Raw genomic sequence first — 16,463 nt, forward strand, 5'->3', positions numbered from 1 at the left:
AAATCATCTGACAAATGACACATAATACAGAAACTAATTTATTAGCTGATAATGTGTGTGATCTCAGAATAACCCCCTTCAGGTGTGTGTGTGTGTGTGTGTGATCTCTCAGAATAACCCCCTTCAGGTGTGTGTGTGTGTGAGATCTCAGAATAAAGCCCTTCAGGTAGGTGTGTGTGTGTGTGTGTGAGTGAGTGAGAGTGAGAGTGGCGTTTTGTGCGCCTGAAAACGCAAAGTTTTGAAAACGGATTTCAAAGTGTATGTTTTTGTAAACAATCTCCATGTAAACAGCAAAAATGTGAATCTGTGAAGACGATGATGTCATGTGGCGCTTTTCCATTACCAGTACCAGCTCAACTCAACTCGACTCGACTCGACTCGGCTCGGCTCGCTTTTCGCTCCGTTTTCCATTGCAGATAGTACCTCCACAATAGTACCTGGTCGTCATAGCGACGCCGCAGGAAACTGCCGTGACTTAATCTTTTACGCGAGACGCGCGAGATACACCCGCTACCCACACACACAGGACAATGGAGGAAATCGAGTGTATGCTGTTTTTGGATGTTTTTGTTTTTGCTGTTTTTTATTCAGGATACTCCGTCTGGCGCGTGCAATGATGACGCAGTGAATAGTGACGATTCTCTCTGACCAATCAGCAGTCTGCTGTGTTTTCACGTCACATTTTAGTATCGCCTCAGCTTGCTCAGAACCGCGCCGGAGGTGGTACGAAAAAAAGTACCTGGAAGCAGGTACAGGTACAACTTTTACACGGTGGAAAACCAAACAGAGCCGAGTCGAGTCGAGCCGAGCCGAGCTGGTACTGTGTAGTGGAAAAGCGCCAATGCACATGCGTATTACGTGTTCAGTGTTTCATTATAGTGTTTCATCGCCATCTACTGGCCTGGCAGCAGAATACAGCGCTTTTAGTCGTCTTCGCGGATCTGTGTGAACGGGGATCACTTTGAGAACAGTGTCTGTACGTGGAGAACTCACAGGAAGAACGTCTCCGTGTTAAGCGTATCGCTGTCGTATAAACGTACCCTGAGATAACACCCGGCTTGATGTACATCATCCCTTACATATAATAATACAGTTAATCTTTGTTAAAGCTTCTCTTTTGTTGTTTGATTAACTTGTGTGACACACACAGCTGCGGATACATTAGGCTGCTGTGACTGTCACTTTAAGATGAATACACAGATCCAGTACCGGTAACGACAAGCATCCGTTTGGTTTCTCTGTCTACAACTCATTACATCCCCCGCTCCAGACGTTATGTCTCCTGAAGGATACGTGGGTCTGGTCGATCATACACTTGCAGAGTGTGAAGTCAGTGTGAGGAAGGTTGGTCAGAGCCTTGAGCAGAATCTGTGCCGTGACGGTGGTCTGGAAGTATGCCGGGTTAAACTGGTACCTGAGGACACACACACACACACACACACACACACACACACACACACACACACACACACACACACACACACACACACACACACACACACACACACACACACACACACACACACACACACACACACACCATGGTTTGTACAGATACTGTAACATGAAATTCAAGGACTTTCAAGGACTACTTTTTTTTGGTTTTCAAGGAGTATCAAACAAGGATTTTGAGATTTATACATCACATGAAAGCTGAATAAATAATTTTTCCATTGATGTATGGTGTGTTAGGAGAGGACAATATTTGGTCGAGATACAACTATTGAACATCTGGAATCTGAGGGTGCGAAAAAAATCGAAACATTGAGAAAATCTCCTTTAAAGTTGTGCATTTATGTTCACGATTTACAGTAGATGTGTGAGAGAGAGTGAGTGAGTGAGTGAGTGAGTGTGTGAGAGAGTGTGTGAGAGAGTGTGAGTGTGTGAGAGAGAGTGAGTGAGTGTAAGAGTGAGTGAGTGAGAGTGAGTGTGTGTGAGAGTGGGTGAGAGTGTGTGTGTGTGAGAGAGTGAGTGAGTGTGAGAGTGTAAGAGTGAGTGAGTGAGAGTGTGTGTGTGTGTGTGTGTGTGAGTGAGTGAGTGTAAGAGTGAGTGAGTGAAAGAGAGTGAGTGAGTGAGTGAGTGTGTGTGTGTGTGTGTGTGTGTGTGTGTGAGTGTGTGAGAGTGTAAGAGTGAGTGAGTGAGAGTGTGTGTGTGTGTGAGTGAGTGAGTGTAAGAGAGTGAGTGAGTGAAAGAGAGTGAGTGAGTGAGTGAGTGAGTGTGTGTGTGTGAGTGAGTGAGTGAGTGAGTGAGTGAAAGAGAGTGAGTGTGTGAGTGAGAGTGAGTGTAAGAGAGTGAGTGAGTGAGTGAGTGTAAGAGAGTGAGTGAGTGAGTGTGTGAGTGAGTGAGTGTAAGAAAGAGAGTGAGTGAGTGAGTGAGTGAGTGTAAGAGAGTGAGTGAGTGAGTGAGTGAGTGAGTGTAAGAAAGAGAGTGAGTGAGTGTAAGAGAGTGAGTGTGTGAGTGAGTATCACTCACAGTTTGAGCACGGCCAGGTTGGCCTCCAGGTCGTAGGCGTTCTCTCTGGCCTGTGTGTCCACGTATCGCTCCAGTGTGGACAGGTTCTCAGGGTTGTATCTGTGCAGATTATTAATCAGATCAACTCGAGCTTTCGGAAATGATGAACGTCACAGTTATTGAACTGAACTGAGTCAACAATGATCTGAATAACGACACCACTGTCTCCTGTAGAACTGCTTTACAGCGGAAACTGGACTCGTTTCATAATTACCCTGCTGGAAAACAGGGCTGGAATCGAGAAGGTCAGGAGTCGGATACAGGGATAGCCTACTTCTTATAAAATTAAAATGTTGATTCCTCTAATCAATTCCTTTTGTGAGCATTTCAATATGACTTTTCAAATGAGTGAGCTTTCTTAAAACACTGTTTATTTAAAGCGTATCTTTGTTCAGTTGTATGTATTTGTTTATTTGTTATATGAGTGTTTACTTGTCTTTAATAATACTCGAACTTTATATTAGTTAAGCTAGTTGTTTTTCTGTGGTATTTTTTAACCACAGACAGTGTTCTTTACAGCCTGTTGGTTTTTGTTGATGATATTCAGCTACAATTAAATGTTTTGCAATAAGACGAAATGTGAATGATATCTAAGTTTTGGAATCAGCAGAATTGAAATCTTTCAAACTCAAACGATACCCAATCCTACTGAAAAAACAGCGGAACCAGCCTACGCTAGTAGTCTGGTTTAAGCTGGTTTTAGAGGGTTTTGACACTTATTTAGCAGAACAAGGCCGGTTTCAGCTGGTCTACCAGTTTGACCAGTTAAGTCTAGCCTGACCAGTTAAGTCTAGCCTGTTTAGGTAAAACATAAGTTTAAAAACCCTCTAAAACCAGCATAAACCAGACGACTAGCTTAGGCTGGTTTAGCTGTTAGCAGTGTAAGAGTGAACTTTACTTCATCGACACTGTTGACAAGTCCCACAAGCACCTACTTTCAATGAATCGACTCTGTTTTACGCTAATTAAGCGCGTTTAGTGTGTTGACAGGCTCTGTTGTGTTTTATTTACTGTTATCACTAATAATCAACAATAAAGCGATCATCTTCATCTTTACCTGTCGATTCCCCGCAGAAGTTTGCCGACGTTCGCTCTCATCTGCTCAAATGTCGTGGCCATGATTCCAGATCCGAGTGTTTATTCACTTATATATTTGTATTATTATTATAACGTTTTTATATATATATATTCCTTTATTTTCCAGACACTCGGATCCTCACGAGCGACACAGCGGCGTGTGCGAGCGGCAGAGACCGACGTCATCGGGCGCGCGACAGTCACGTGACCCAGCCAGGAGAGCGCGCGCGGCTTCTGAGAGCGCCGCCGTGCGCGTGGACGGAGTCATTGCATTCAAACGCACGTCGAACAACCAAGAAACAATTAATAATTGACAAGAGATACAACATTCTGTATCAGTTATTAAATACACCGTTTATGAGGGTGGACGTTTAATCATATCATAAAACACACCCTGAGCCTTATTTATTATACATGCTATGCTCATATTTCAATGCAGATGCTTTCATTTAATAATTTAGCTGAATAATTACAACTACTAACTGGAATCTTATGAAATACAGACCCAGAACGAAGGTTTTGCCTCCACATTTTGTTGAAATTTGTTTAGTTTCGACCCTGTTTCAAATATGTGTGTGTTTACATGTAATCTGGACATAATCAGAGTCCAAAAATGAAGCACTTGTAATTAGCCTACGTAATATTACCTTTTAAAATACTGATTTTAAAATAATTTATGTTAATTAATGCATGAACTAATGTTCCTCAGCCATAATAAAAACAATTACACACATATCAAGAGAAACAGAAACGCCATGAAACTCAACAAATGATTATTATTATTAAAATTAAACAAGTAGAATTTGATTTTTAATTGTAACATCGTCAGCACAATAAAAGACAACGCACAAACAGAAGTGTGTGACATCCATTTATTACTCAATCAGTTACAAAGATCAGTTTATTTAAAGACCTGAATGTCCTGTAGTCGAACTGTGGATGAAGGGAAATTCAGGATTAAATGATAATGTTTCCATGTTTGCCTGAGGAATCCTGTGGCGGGAGGAGAGTAGAAAACTGACGGGAATATATATATATATATGTGTGTGTGTGTATTCCGCTCAAATCAAGGTGTTCCTATCAAAAGCCCCTGGGAAACAGACGGATACATTATTATTATTATTATCATTAATATTCCCGGAGCAGAATCACAGAGTTTGCCTTGAGAAAAATAATGATGATTCGTGATGTAAAAATGTCTTTATTAAGAATCTTGAAAAATACGCTCTAGATCTAGGAAACAAGCTTATATGAATGCATTAAAAAAAGAAAAGAAAAAAAACACTTTATAATATCGCAATTATAAACATTTGCTGGAGACGAGATGCTCGGATTTGTATAGAAATGCCCGTGCTGATCGAGCACACACACACACACACACACACACACACACACACACACACATGCTCAGGATGGGCGGAGCAGGGAATTCTGGGAAGGGTCAGGGCTTGTTCTAGCACCCTGCATGAGAGGCCCTGACACCCTGAACGCAGACATCAGCCCTGACCGCTTCACTCACGTGTGTGTGTGTGTGCGTGTGTGTGTGCGTGTGAGGCGCATCAGTCACCAGCTGGTACATGCAAACAGGAAGTACCCTAATAGTCTGTTGCCATTAAACAGAGAGACAACCACGTACATCAACGCCACCATACGCTAAAACTACACACAAACAGAGAGAGAGAGAGAGAGAGAGAGAGAGAGAGAGAGAGAGAGAGAGAGAGAGAGAGAGAGAGAGAGAGAGAGAGAGAGAGAGAGAGAGAGAGAGAGAGAGAGAGAGAGAGAGAGAGAGAGAGAGAGAGTGTGTGTGTGTGTGTTTAGGCTCGTTCTCCACGGATGCGGCGTGCCAGCTGGATGTCTTTGGGCATGATGGTCACGCGCTTGGCATGGATGGCACACAGGTTAGTGTCCTCAAACAGACCCACCAGATACGCCTCGCTGGCCTCCTGCAAACACACACACACACGAGTCACATGACCTGTCATGTGTTCAGTAATACTGCATGGATCTGTGTGCTGTAGTGTGTGACCTCTGACCTGCAGCGCTCCGATGGCAGCGCTCTGGAAGCGTAGGTCGGTCTTGAAGTCCTGCGCGATCTCTCGCACCAGACGCTGGAAGGGGAGTTTGCGGATCAGCAGCTCCGTGGACTTCTGGTAGCGGCGGATCTCGCGCAGAGCCACGGTCCCGGGCCTGAGGGACACACACAGAGACGTTAGCTGTTAGCAGCGTCAGACAACACAGAGACGTTAGCATTAGCCATTAGCAGCGTCAGATGACACAGAGACGTTAGCGGCACGTTAGCGCTGTCGCTGTGAATTAATTTTGATTTTGAGTGGCTCAATAGCGCGATATGTGGTATTATTTATATTTAAATAAGTATTACGTTGTGGTCAGCAGGCACGAAAACGAGGACATAAGTAACCAATAAAACTGAAACTAAACAGAGCATTGAAATAGGAAGTGAAGTAAACAAAGAATGTCAAAATAAAGGTCCCTGTAATGGTGCGTTCACACCGGACGCGAATAGCGCGTCAGGCGCGAGTGATTTCAATGTTAAGTCAATGCAAAGACGCGTTACGCGCGTAAAAAATTCCTGCGGCGCGAATGAGGCGTAGAGCGCGGCGCGGTAGACGCGAATACGCCTCATTCGCGCGTCAAGTTCGCGAATGTTTTATGTAGTGCTATTTGTGCATTCTCGCGTTTGACGCGAATTCGCGTCTGCCGCCCGAGTTGAAAAATCTGAACTTCTGCGTCAATTCGCGCCGCGTTAACCAATCAGGAGCCTGCTTGCTGCTGTCACGTGGTGAAGTGACAGTTTATAATGTTATTTTATGTTTGGCCTCAATAAATTATTTTGTAATATGACTAAAATGCTTGGTGTGCAAAGCAAATCTTTCACATAAAAACTCGATTTCAATATATGAGAGATACTCATTTTGTATTGAATGCTATTTATTCCATATCTATTCTAGATTATATGAAACATAATTATTCTAATGTAAAGACAACAAACACAATTTAGTGTATAAAAACTTTTTTTTTAAATCACAGGACAGGTTTCACTTTTGGAGGCTGGCTCCATTTATTATCAAAACAAAAATAAATGACAGATTAGGTGGGTGCGGGCGAGGGTGAACCTCACGCCGGGCTGTAGAGCGCGGGCTCGACAGGCATAGACCACTCGAGGCCGAGGCCTTATACGGCCTACGCTGTCCTCGTCAGCGTCCTCACCGTTAGGTCCACCAAACCTAGCTCCTGGAGCAAATTGTGAAACTCCTGAAACCCTCCGGAGGGTCTGGTGGACCCGAGTACAGCGACGATGTCCCCTACGCAGCTGTGTCTGCTCTCCAGAGCATATACGAGCGGTGACTCTCTCGATTAATGCTAATGCTCGATAAACATCTAAAAAACTTTCGCCTACGGATTTCGCCTCCGACGCGCGTAAAAACTAAAGTTTGAAGCGAAATTTACGCGCGTCGGAGGCGAAATCCGTAGGCGAAAGTTTCGAAACCCGTTGGCGGCCATCTTTTTTAGATGTTTATCGAGCATTAGCATTAATCGAGAGAGTCACCGCTCGTATATGCTCTGGAGAGCAGAAACAGCTGCGTAGGGGACATCGTCGCTGTACTCGGGTCCACCAGACCCTCCGGAGGGTTTCAGGAGTTTCACAATTTGCTCCAGGAGCTAGGTTTGGTGGACCTTGACACGCGAATTAACACAAAGTGGTCAAGCGTCAAACTAGACGCGGCAGGCGCGAATTTGACGCACTATTCGCGTCCAGTGTGAACGCACAGTAACAGAACATAAAGCTGACAATAAGCTCGTTAGGCTATTGCTATATGTATAACAGTTAGCTGTGATCCTCGAATCTGACTGGACGAGAGGCTCTCTGCTGATTCGCCAGTATTAGCATTGCTCGTCTCAGCGCACAGACAGGCTGTCACTCAGTGCAGTTACACTGTTACGCCACTAGGTGACGGACGGCAAGGCACTGTCTTTGAGTGAGTTACTCAACCGTTCATTCAACGAAAAACGCCGATTCATTCAAAGACTGATGTAATGAAACAAGGTGTTAATAAGTTTAACTCTGAGCTCTTCACGTTACAAGGCTCAGCTGACCAGAAATGCTCATTTAAAAGTGAAAGTAAAATGCGCATGTCCACACAGGCATTCATAATGATGGCCCTTCCAGAGTAACGAACTGAAACCCTTGCTCTGCTCGCTGTGCGCCGCTGGACACGTGCAGCCGTGCGTATTTTAGTTTCTCTTTCAAATTAGCACCAATTCGGGGGCGGATTGCTTGAATGGTGAGTTCGTTAGGCTATTATTCTTAGTGGAAAAACAAAACAAAAAACAGTACAATGACAAATTTGCTTAAACAGGCGCTTTGACACCAAATATTGCTCCATCTTGTCCGTCAGCTCCTCCTCGCTCTCGAGATTAATGACGTCTGCCTCCTGGTGGCGGTCTGTGCTGCGAGACTCGTTCGGCTCACGGGTTATTAAGCAGACACTGTTCAGTGTTTAACTATAGTGTCTATTCTCTAACTGAACTAAATGATTTTATAGCAGTGGGCAAGTGATGTAGCCAGCGTTGCTTCTGAACACCGTCAACACGACTACCTCCGCCAGCCTCCACCAGCCCTAGCTCACCTGTAGCGATGGGGCTTCTTCACTCCTCCGGTGGACGGGGCGCTCTTACGGGCCGCTTTAGTCGCCAGCTGCTTACGAGGAGCTTTTCCTCCAGTCGACTTACGCGCGGTCTGCTTCGTACGGGCCATCCTGACACACACTCACCTGAACCTGAAGAACAAACACACTAGATGATGATGATGAGGAGTCACATGACACTAAGGTACTTCAAAGAATATCTCATAATCATGTTATACTAATACACAATCACAAAAGTGACCATTAATAATAATAATATAGAAATATATAGAAATTGTAATAAATGTATATTATTTATTTATATCAAGTTTTATTATTTTTTGTTTTAATCATTTTTTTTACATTTATTTTCATGAAATGTATTTTTAAACCATTTTTTGGTGGTGGTGGTGGTGGGGGGGGGGGGGATACAAATTTATTTAAGTCATTGTTTTTATTATTTTAATCAAATTTACAAACCAATTTTATTACTTATCCATTTTATTAATTTGAAATATTAAATATTTTTTCTTCTTAGTTTATTTTAATCCAATGTATTTATTTCAATCAATTTCTATTATTTATTTAAATGAATTTTATTATTTATTTAAATTAACTATAATTAATTTGTTTATCTTTTTTTATTTCAATACATTTTTATAACTTAAATCAATTTGTATTATTAATTTGTTTTAATAATTTTTAATGTATTTATTTAAATCTATTTTTATAATTAATTTATTCAAATCAAGATATTTATTTGAATCATTTTTTATTTGAATCAAATATTTTTATTATTAATCAATCAATTTCATTATTTTAAAATCATTTTTATTATTTATTTTTAATCTAGTTTACTTGCGTCAATTTGTATTTATGCATTTACTTAATCATTTAATCATTTTATAAACTTTAGTTTAATTTTATAATTATTTATTTGATGTTTTTTTACACTTTTTCACAGACCATGTCATACTAATACACAATCATAAAAGTGACCGTTAATAATAAATAAATAAAAATATTTCTGAAGTCGTAAATCTATCATAAACGTTTCCGTATAGAGTTTGAACTCCTGCAGGTGCTTAAAACAACAACAAGCTCAGCATGTCAATCATGTCTCAAAGGTCAGCCTCGTCGTATTAATATTCATGAACCGACCAATCAGAGCACAGGAGATAAGCCAGACGGTTGGTTTTAGCCACGCCCCTCAACTGTGAACATCATGGCGCCTGTTTGATACGAACCGTAAACTGAGCGAGAAAAGACACGAACTAACGACGAAACTTCGACAATTTCACTGGGAACCTCACCACTGTTCTCGCCAATTACTCCCGGACGACAAAGAAAAGACCCTAGGGATGCATTAGCAGACGTTTAAAGCAGGAATGGAGGCGTTTATGTGGATTTTCTGCGTTTGTGAAATATCAGTTTATTTTGGATGGATTTTGAGGCTCGCGCGACTGAAGCGCTTCTCTATTTCTCTGATATAAACACAGACGCGGTCAAATTCACTCGAAATACCACAAAACGCAATTTATTCTGCTTAAAATAACAATTAAATATCACACATTTATATTCACACGGACCTAATTGCCTTACCTTGGTGGAAATTGTGTTTAAAGAGTGTTTAGAGTTGAGCTTCAGTGTTATTTACCGTCTCTCGCGCACAATGGCAGCGGAAATGCGCCAATCAGCGGCTCCCACAATGCATCGCGCTGGAGCCTCTCCACCGGTGTGTTCCTAAATTCATCTTTAAGTCACTATAGCGATCTGCAGTGCACAGACTATATGACTAACATACATGTGTTATTAGCGCACTTCAGCCTGATATCAGACACATGATCAATGCAACCAATAGACCACATTATAGTGGTGGAATCAGATGGTATGTTATGTTTGGCCATATGTCTGTCACAGGGTGTTAAGGAGCTTTAAAGCAGGTTTTCAGTCTCTCATCGCATATATGATCATCATTGTGCGATTAACCCCCATTTCCATGCGTAATTTATACTGTGAAAAATTACAAATTATTTTTATAAATGTGTAAAATATTATTTGGATAATATTATATATAATTTACATTAAGGTTTTACTAGTACTGCTGGATTTATTTATATTTTTTGACAATGTTTATTGTTTTTTTTAAACGAACTTTTAATTATTTGTAAAAAAGTATTAATGTCCGTTACGTTTTTGATGTTTATTTGTTTTAATATTTTTTTACATAATATTTGAATGAAACTTATTTAAATCAATTTCTATTATTTATTAAATTAAAGTTTTATTATTTATTTGTTTTAATCCTTTATTTTCAATGCAATTTATTTAAATCAATTTCTATTATTTATTTGTTTTAATCCTTTATTTGTATGCAATTTATTTAAATCAATTTCTATTATTTATTTTAATATTTTTTTAATCATATTTTTCAATCAAATGTTATTTATTTGTATGAAATGTATTTATATGATTGTTTTATTTATTTTAATCAGATATATAAGCCAAATTGTTATTAGTTTTATTTAAAAAAAATGTTTTATCAAATGCATTTATTTAAATCGATTTTTATTATGTATTCTAATCAAATGTATTTAAGTAAATTGTATTGATGTCATTTTATTAATTTTAATTATGAATTTGTTTTAATATTTTTTTCCCATTAAAATGTGTTTATTTAAATCAAGTTTTATTATTTATTTGTTTTAATATTTATTATTTACTTTTCATCAATTTATATTATTTTTTATTTAAAAAAATGATTTATTAATTTGTCTGTTTTTATAATTTTATTTAAATAATTTATTAGTTAATCATTTTTTATGTTGTCTTTTTTTCTTCTTTTTTTTCAGATTTTCTCTGAACTTTTTCACGGACCCCAGTTTTTATAATTTATTTATTCAAATCAAGTTTTATTTATTTATTTGACTCATTTTTTATTTTAATCAAATATTTGGATATTAATTAATCAATTTCATTATTTTATTTAAGTCATTTTTATTATTTATTTTTAAACTAGTTTACTTGTGTCAATTTGTATTATTTATGCATTTACTTAATTATTGAATCATTTTCATAAATTTTTTGTTTAATTTTATTATTAATTAATTATTTATTTGATGTTGTTTTTTGTTGTTTTTTACACTTTTTTCACAGACCATGTCATACAGTATGGTACTAATACACAATCATAAAAGTAACCGTTAATAATAAAAATATTTCTGGAGTCATAAATCTATTATAAACGTTATTACTTTTATCAATTATATAATTTTTTTTATATAAAAAATGATTTATTAATTTGTCTGTTTTTATTATTTTATTTAAATAATTAATTATTTTTTATGTTGTCATTTTTTTTACACAGTATTTCTCTGAACTTTAGTTTGTAACTGAAATTTAGCTTGAGTGAAGAAGACATATTAAGCCCATGGAACGATGAACTATAACACATTATCATGAGATATCACATGACTACATCATGTCTGACACACAGAAACTGCCTGTGGAGAAACTGGATATTGGTTCATTACAGAAATGACATCCATAACAGTTCAACACCAATTTATTATCTGTGTAGTACAAAGATTTGCTTCTTAGACGTACAAAAACAAAGCAAACGCAATCGATCACCTCGTGATAAAACCATGAAAGGGTGTAGAAAAACCTGAGTGAGTGTCTGCCTAAACAACTCATGAAGAAGCACATCACATGGTATAAAATAGCTACAGTCTTTTGCTACATATGCTCATTAATAACACAAGATTGTGTGTGTGTGAGGAGGACGACTGGGACACGATCAATCCCAGAATGCATCACTGGAATCACACATGAAAGAAAATCATTAGCACCCGAAACGAGTCCTGGACCGACTTTACTCAGACCTGACTTCACGAACCCCAGTGATTTAGTGCCTCGAGTCCTTCAGTCAGAGCCACACGAACACACACACACACACACACACACACACACACACACAGAGAGATGAAGGTTTAGGCTCGTTCTCCACGGATGCGGCGTGCCAGCTGGATGTCTTTGGGCATGATGGTCACGCGCTTGGCATGGATGGCACACAGGTTAGTGTCCTCAAACAGACCCACCAGATACGCCTCGCTGGCCTCCTGCAAACACACACACACGAGTCACATGACCTGCACATTCAGTACATTCAGAGGATGATGTTTTGACCTGTCATGTGTTCAGTAATACTGCATGGATCTGTGTGCTGTAGTGTGTGACCTCTGACCTGCAGCGCTCCGATGGCAGCGCTCTGGAAGCGTAGGTCGGTCTTGAAGTCCTGCGCGATCTCTCGCACCAGACGCTGGAAGGGGAGTTTGCGGATCAGCAGCTCCGTGGACTTCTGGTAGCGGCGGATCTCGCGCAGAGCCACGGTCCCGGGCCTGAGGGACACACACAGAGACGTTAGCGTTAGCAGCGTCAGACAAAACAAAGACGTTAGCATTAGCGGCGTCAGACGACACAGAGACGTTAGCTTTAGCCATTAGCAGCAGTCAGACGACAGTGCCGTTAGCGTTAGCTGTAAGCGACATCAGACTACACAGAGCCGTTAACGGCGTCAGACGACACAGAGCCGTTAAGTCTCTGATGACACAGAGCCGTTAGCGTTAGTCTCTGACGACACAGAGCTGTTAGCGGTGTTAGACGACAAAGAGCCGTTAGCGTCGTCAGACGACACAGAGCTGTTAGCGTTAGCGGTGTCAGACGACACAGAGCTGTTAGCGTTAGCGGTGTCAGACGACACAGAGCTGTTAGCGGCATCAGAAGACAGAGCGGTTAGCAGCGTTAGATTACACAGAGCCGTTAGCGGCGTTAGACGACACAGAGCCGTTAGCGTTAGCGGTGTCAGACGACACAGAGCTGTTAGCGGCATCAGAAGACAGAGCCGTTAGCGGCGTTAGACGACACAGTGCCGTTACCGTCGTCAGACGACACAGAGTCGTTAGCGTTAGCGGTTGTCAGACGACACAGAGCTGTTAGCGGCATCAGAAGACAGAGCCGTTAGCGGTGTTAGACGACAAAGAGCCGTTAGCGTCGTCAGACGACACAGAGTCGTTAGCGTTAGCGGTTGTCAGACGACACAGAGCTGTTAGCGTTAACGGTGTCAGACGACACAGAGCTGTTAGCGGCATCAGAAGACAGAGCGGTTAGCAGCGTTAGATTACACAGAGCTGTTAGCGTTAGCGGTTGTCAGACGACACAGAGCTGTTAGCGTTAGCGGTTGTCAGACGACACAGAGCTGTTAGCGTTAACGGTGTCAGACGACACAGAGCTGTTAGCGGCATCAGAAGACAGAGCGGTTAGCAGCGTTAGATTACACAGAGCTGTTAGCGTTAGCGGTTGTCAGACGACACAGAGCTGTTAGCGGCATCAGAAGACAGAGCCGTTAGCGGTGTTAGACGACAAAGAGCCGTTAGCGTCGTCAGACGACACAGAGTCATTAGCGTTAACGGTTGTCAGACGACACAGAGCTGTTAGCGTTAGCGGTGTCAGACGACACAGAGCTGTTAGCGGCATCAGAAGACAGAGCGGTTAGCAGGGTTAGATTACACAGAGCTGTTAGCGTTAGCGGTTGTCAGACGACACAGAGCTGTTAGCGGCATCAGAAGACAGAGCCGTTAGCGGTGTTAGACGACAAAGAGCCGTTAGCGTCGTCAGACGACACAGAGTCGTTAGCGTTAACGGTTGTCAGACGACACAGAGCTGTTAGCGTTAGCGGTGTCAGACGACACAGAGCTGTTAGCGGCATCAGAAGACAGAGCGGTTAGCAGCGTTAGATTACACAGAGCCGTTAGCGGCGTTAGACGACACAGAGCCGTTAGCGTTAGCGGTTGTCAGACGACACAGAGCCGCTAGCGGCATCAGACGACAGAGCCGTTAGCCGTTACTCTCTGACAACACAGAGCCATGTGTGTGTGGCGTCCTCACCTGTAGCGATGGGGCTTCTTCACTCCTCCGGTGGACGGGGCGCTCTTACGGGCCGCTTTAGTCGCCAGCTGCTTACGAGGAGCTTTTCCTCCAGTCGACTTACGCGCGGTCTGCTTCGTACGGGCCATCCTGACACACAGTCACCTGAAACTGAGGAACAAACACACTAGATGATGATGATGAGGAGGAGGACAGTCACATGACACTAAGAATATCCATGAGGTCTACTATTTGATTTTGCATGGATGCAAAAATGCATACAACAAGATGTGGTAACACTTTACAATAAGGTTCATTAGTTAAAGGTATAGCGGAGGATGTTTTACTTCCTGGTGGGTAGTCTAAACTATTGGTCCTCCTAATTGTCAATCATTCTGGTGAATCAATCAAACTTTTCAAAAAGTGGAGAGGGCGGGTCTTATCTAAAATTTGGAAAGATCCTCCGCTATACCTTTAACATGAACTAAGAATGAACAATACTTCTTCAGCATTTATTAAACTTATTTAATATGAATTTAAACATTTACTAATACGTTATTACAATCAAAGGTTGTATTTGTTAACATTAGTTAATGCACTGTGAACTAACATGAACAAATGATGAACAGCTGGATTTTTATTAACTAACATTAACAAAGATTAATAAATACTGTAACACATGTATTGCTCATTGTTAGTTCATGTTAGTTAATACATAACCCTAACCCTAATGTAAACTAATGAACGTTATTGTAAAGTGTTACCCAAGATGTTTAAATATATGCAATATTTACATCACAAAACTACACTTCACGGTAGATGTTTACTATTTGACTAGCAAAATCCGATGAACATATCCATTAAGATGCTCTATTGCACTTTTAAATACATAATAAGACAATATTTTTGACGTGTAGATAAAAAAAAAAAAGACACAACAAAAACAGAGTAAAGAGTAAATATGATAAATAACAACCAAATAAACAGATCCTTTGCATACATTAGACTTAAATGTAAAAGTTTAGGGTACAAATATTGCATTTCTAATAATAAGTATTATTGTAATTATATATATGTATGATTAATATTATTATTTCTAAAAGAGTTTAAGTAAGAAAAACAAAATATATAAAGGCTTTTTCGTGTTGTTTTGGCAAAGTACGTTGAAAAAATAATGAACAGAATTAAAATAAAACTAAAATTGTTTGGTCTGACTCGATTATGTCAATCACGCTAAATGTCAGTGGAGTTTCACGGGGTTTCCCGTGGTTTTAGTGTGACACCCATCAATCAACATGTTCTCGGCCAATAAACGCGAGCTAGATGCCAAGGGGGCGGGGCTTCAGTCACTCCGCACCAATCAACGCTCAGTGTGCAAATCCAGCCCCGCCCCCTGAGCGGATGACATAATGGCTGCTAGAAATGTGAGAGAATAGATGAAACAAACAGCAGTTTATCGAGCGAAGCACAACAAACAGACAACACGATTTCCAGCGTATAACTACTACATCGATCGCGTTTAACGGCGTACAGCGGTAGCGCACACGGTCAGCAAGTGTTTTTATAAAATCACAGCGAGCAAAAGTGTGAGAATGAGTTTAAATCATCGAAGGAAAGCGACAGAGAGGAGAGTGAGCGCGCGACGCGTGTGTCTCACTTCAGATCGAGACCGTTTTATAGCGGTTTTCCCACACGATACTCAGAGCGTTCATAAACGTGATGGATTCCCGTCGTCGTTAAACGGGCCGTTGTGAAGTGTGTACCGGGCGAGGACTCACCTGTCGCCGGGTGTTCGAGAGGGTTTGTTCCGCCGCGGAGGGTTTTTGCTGCTTGAAGAGAGTTTGAGGTGAAATGGCTGTTAGTTTCCCATCATACACCGCGGCTCGCGCGCTTCATCACACTAATCTTCCTTTCTTCATAAGAGTGTTAAAGCACAGTTTTAAAAGCAGAATCAGTTTTTACTACGTTAAATAAACTATTCTCGTATCGTTTTGGTCAATGTACTACTGTAAAAGCAGATTATCTGACAATGACACGTAAAATTTTTTTTGTAAAAATGACTAAAAGTCATAATTATGACACACTAAATCTAAATAATTAAATTAAAAAGTCGAAACTAAATTCTTACTTAGAATGTCGTACAGTCGTAGTGACAAAAAGTCGAAATAATGCCAAACATAAAAATAAAAAAAGATGAATTAAAGGGCCAGTTCATAAAAAAAATAATAATTGGAAAATTGTCTTCTTTTACTCAAGTTGTTACAAACCTGTATGAATTTCTGTCTTCTGCTAAACACAAAAGAA

At 40.5% G+C, this 16,463-nt stretch overlaps 3 protein-coding genes across 9 annotated transcripts in view; all 3 read right to left on the bottom strand.

The window, feature by feature from the left end:
* The window catches only part of eif3k (eukaryotic translation initiation factor 3, subunit K), a 7,826-nt gene extending 4,052 nt beyond the window's left edge, over positions 1-3,774 (bottom strand). For all 6 annotated transcript variants that reach the window (XM_082180318.1, XM_082180317.1, XM_082180314.1 and 3 more), the window contains exons 1-3: positions 3,569-3,774; positions 2,473-2,571; positions 1,294-1,414 (exon numbers count right to left, since the gene is read on the bottom strand). In XM_082180318.1, coding sequence (XP_082036444.1) covers positions 1,294-1,414; positions 2,473-2,571; positions 3,569-3,630 — 282 coding nt within the window. In that variant the 5' untranslated portion in view covers positions 3,631-3,774. The remainder of the gene's footprint in view (positions 1-1,293; positions 1,415-2,472; positions 2,572-3,568) is intronic.
* A 672-nt stretch (positions 3,775-4,446) lies between these two features.
* Positions 4,447-16,034, bottom strand: LOC309506419 (histone H3.3A). Of its 2 annotated transcripts, none has more exons than XM_082180359.1 (4): positions 15,938-16,034; positions 8,238-8,387; positions 5,622-5,775; positions 4,447-5,531 (listed from the first exon to the last, which is right to left on the bottom strand). In XM_082180359.1, exons 2-4 carry the CDS (start codon positions 8,363-8,365, stop codon positions 5,403-5,405), a joined length of 411 nt encoding a protein of 136 aa, XP_082036485.1. In that variant the 5' UTR covers positions 8,366-8,387; positions 15,938-16,034; the 3' UTR covers positions 4,447-5,402. The 2 variants fall into 2 exon arrangements, with proteins under 2 accessions (XP_082036485.1, XP_082036484.1); XM_082180358.1 differs by lacking the exon at positions 15,938-16,034 and adding an exon at positions 9,837-9,972.
* h3f3b.1 (H3 histone, family 3B.1) lies at positions 11,782-16,051 on the bottom strand. Its single transcript, XM_082180360.1, has 4 exons — positions 15,938-16,051; positions 14,181-14,330; positions 12,481-12,634; positions 11,782-12,355 (listed from the first exon to the last, which is right to left on the bottom strand). Exons 2-4 carry the CDS (start codon positions 14,306-14,308, stop codon positions 12,227-12,229), a joined length of 411 nt encoding a protein of 136 aa, XP_082036486.1. The 5' UTR covers positions 14,309-14,330; positions 15,938-16,051; the 3' UTR covers positions 11,782-12,226.
* Positions 16,052-16,463: the final 412 nt, after the last annotated feature.

This window comes from Leuciscus leuciscus, assembly GCF_965113295.1.
Source record: "Leuciscus leuciscus genome assembly, chromosome: 9".
NCBI classification, from domain to species: domain Eukaryota; kingdom Metazoa; phylum Chordata; class Actinopteri; order Cypriniformes; family Leuciscidae; genus Leuciscus; species Leuciscus leuciscus.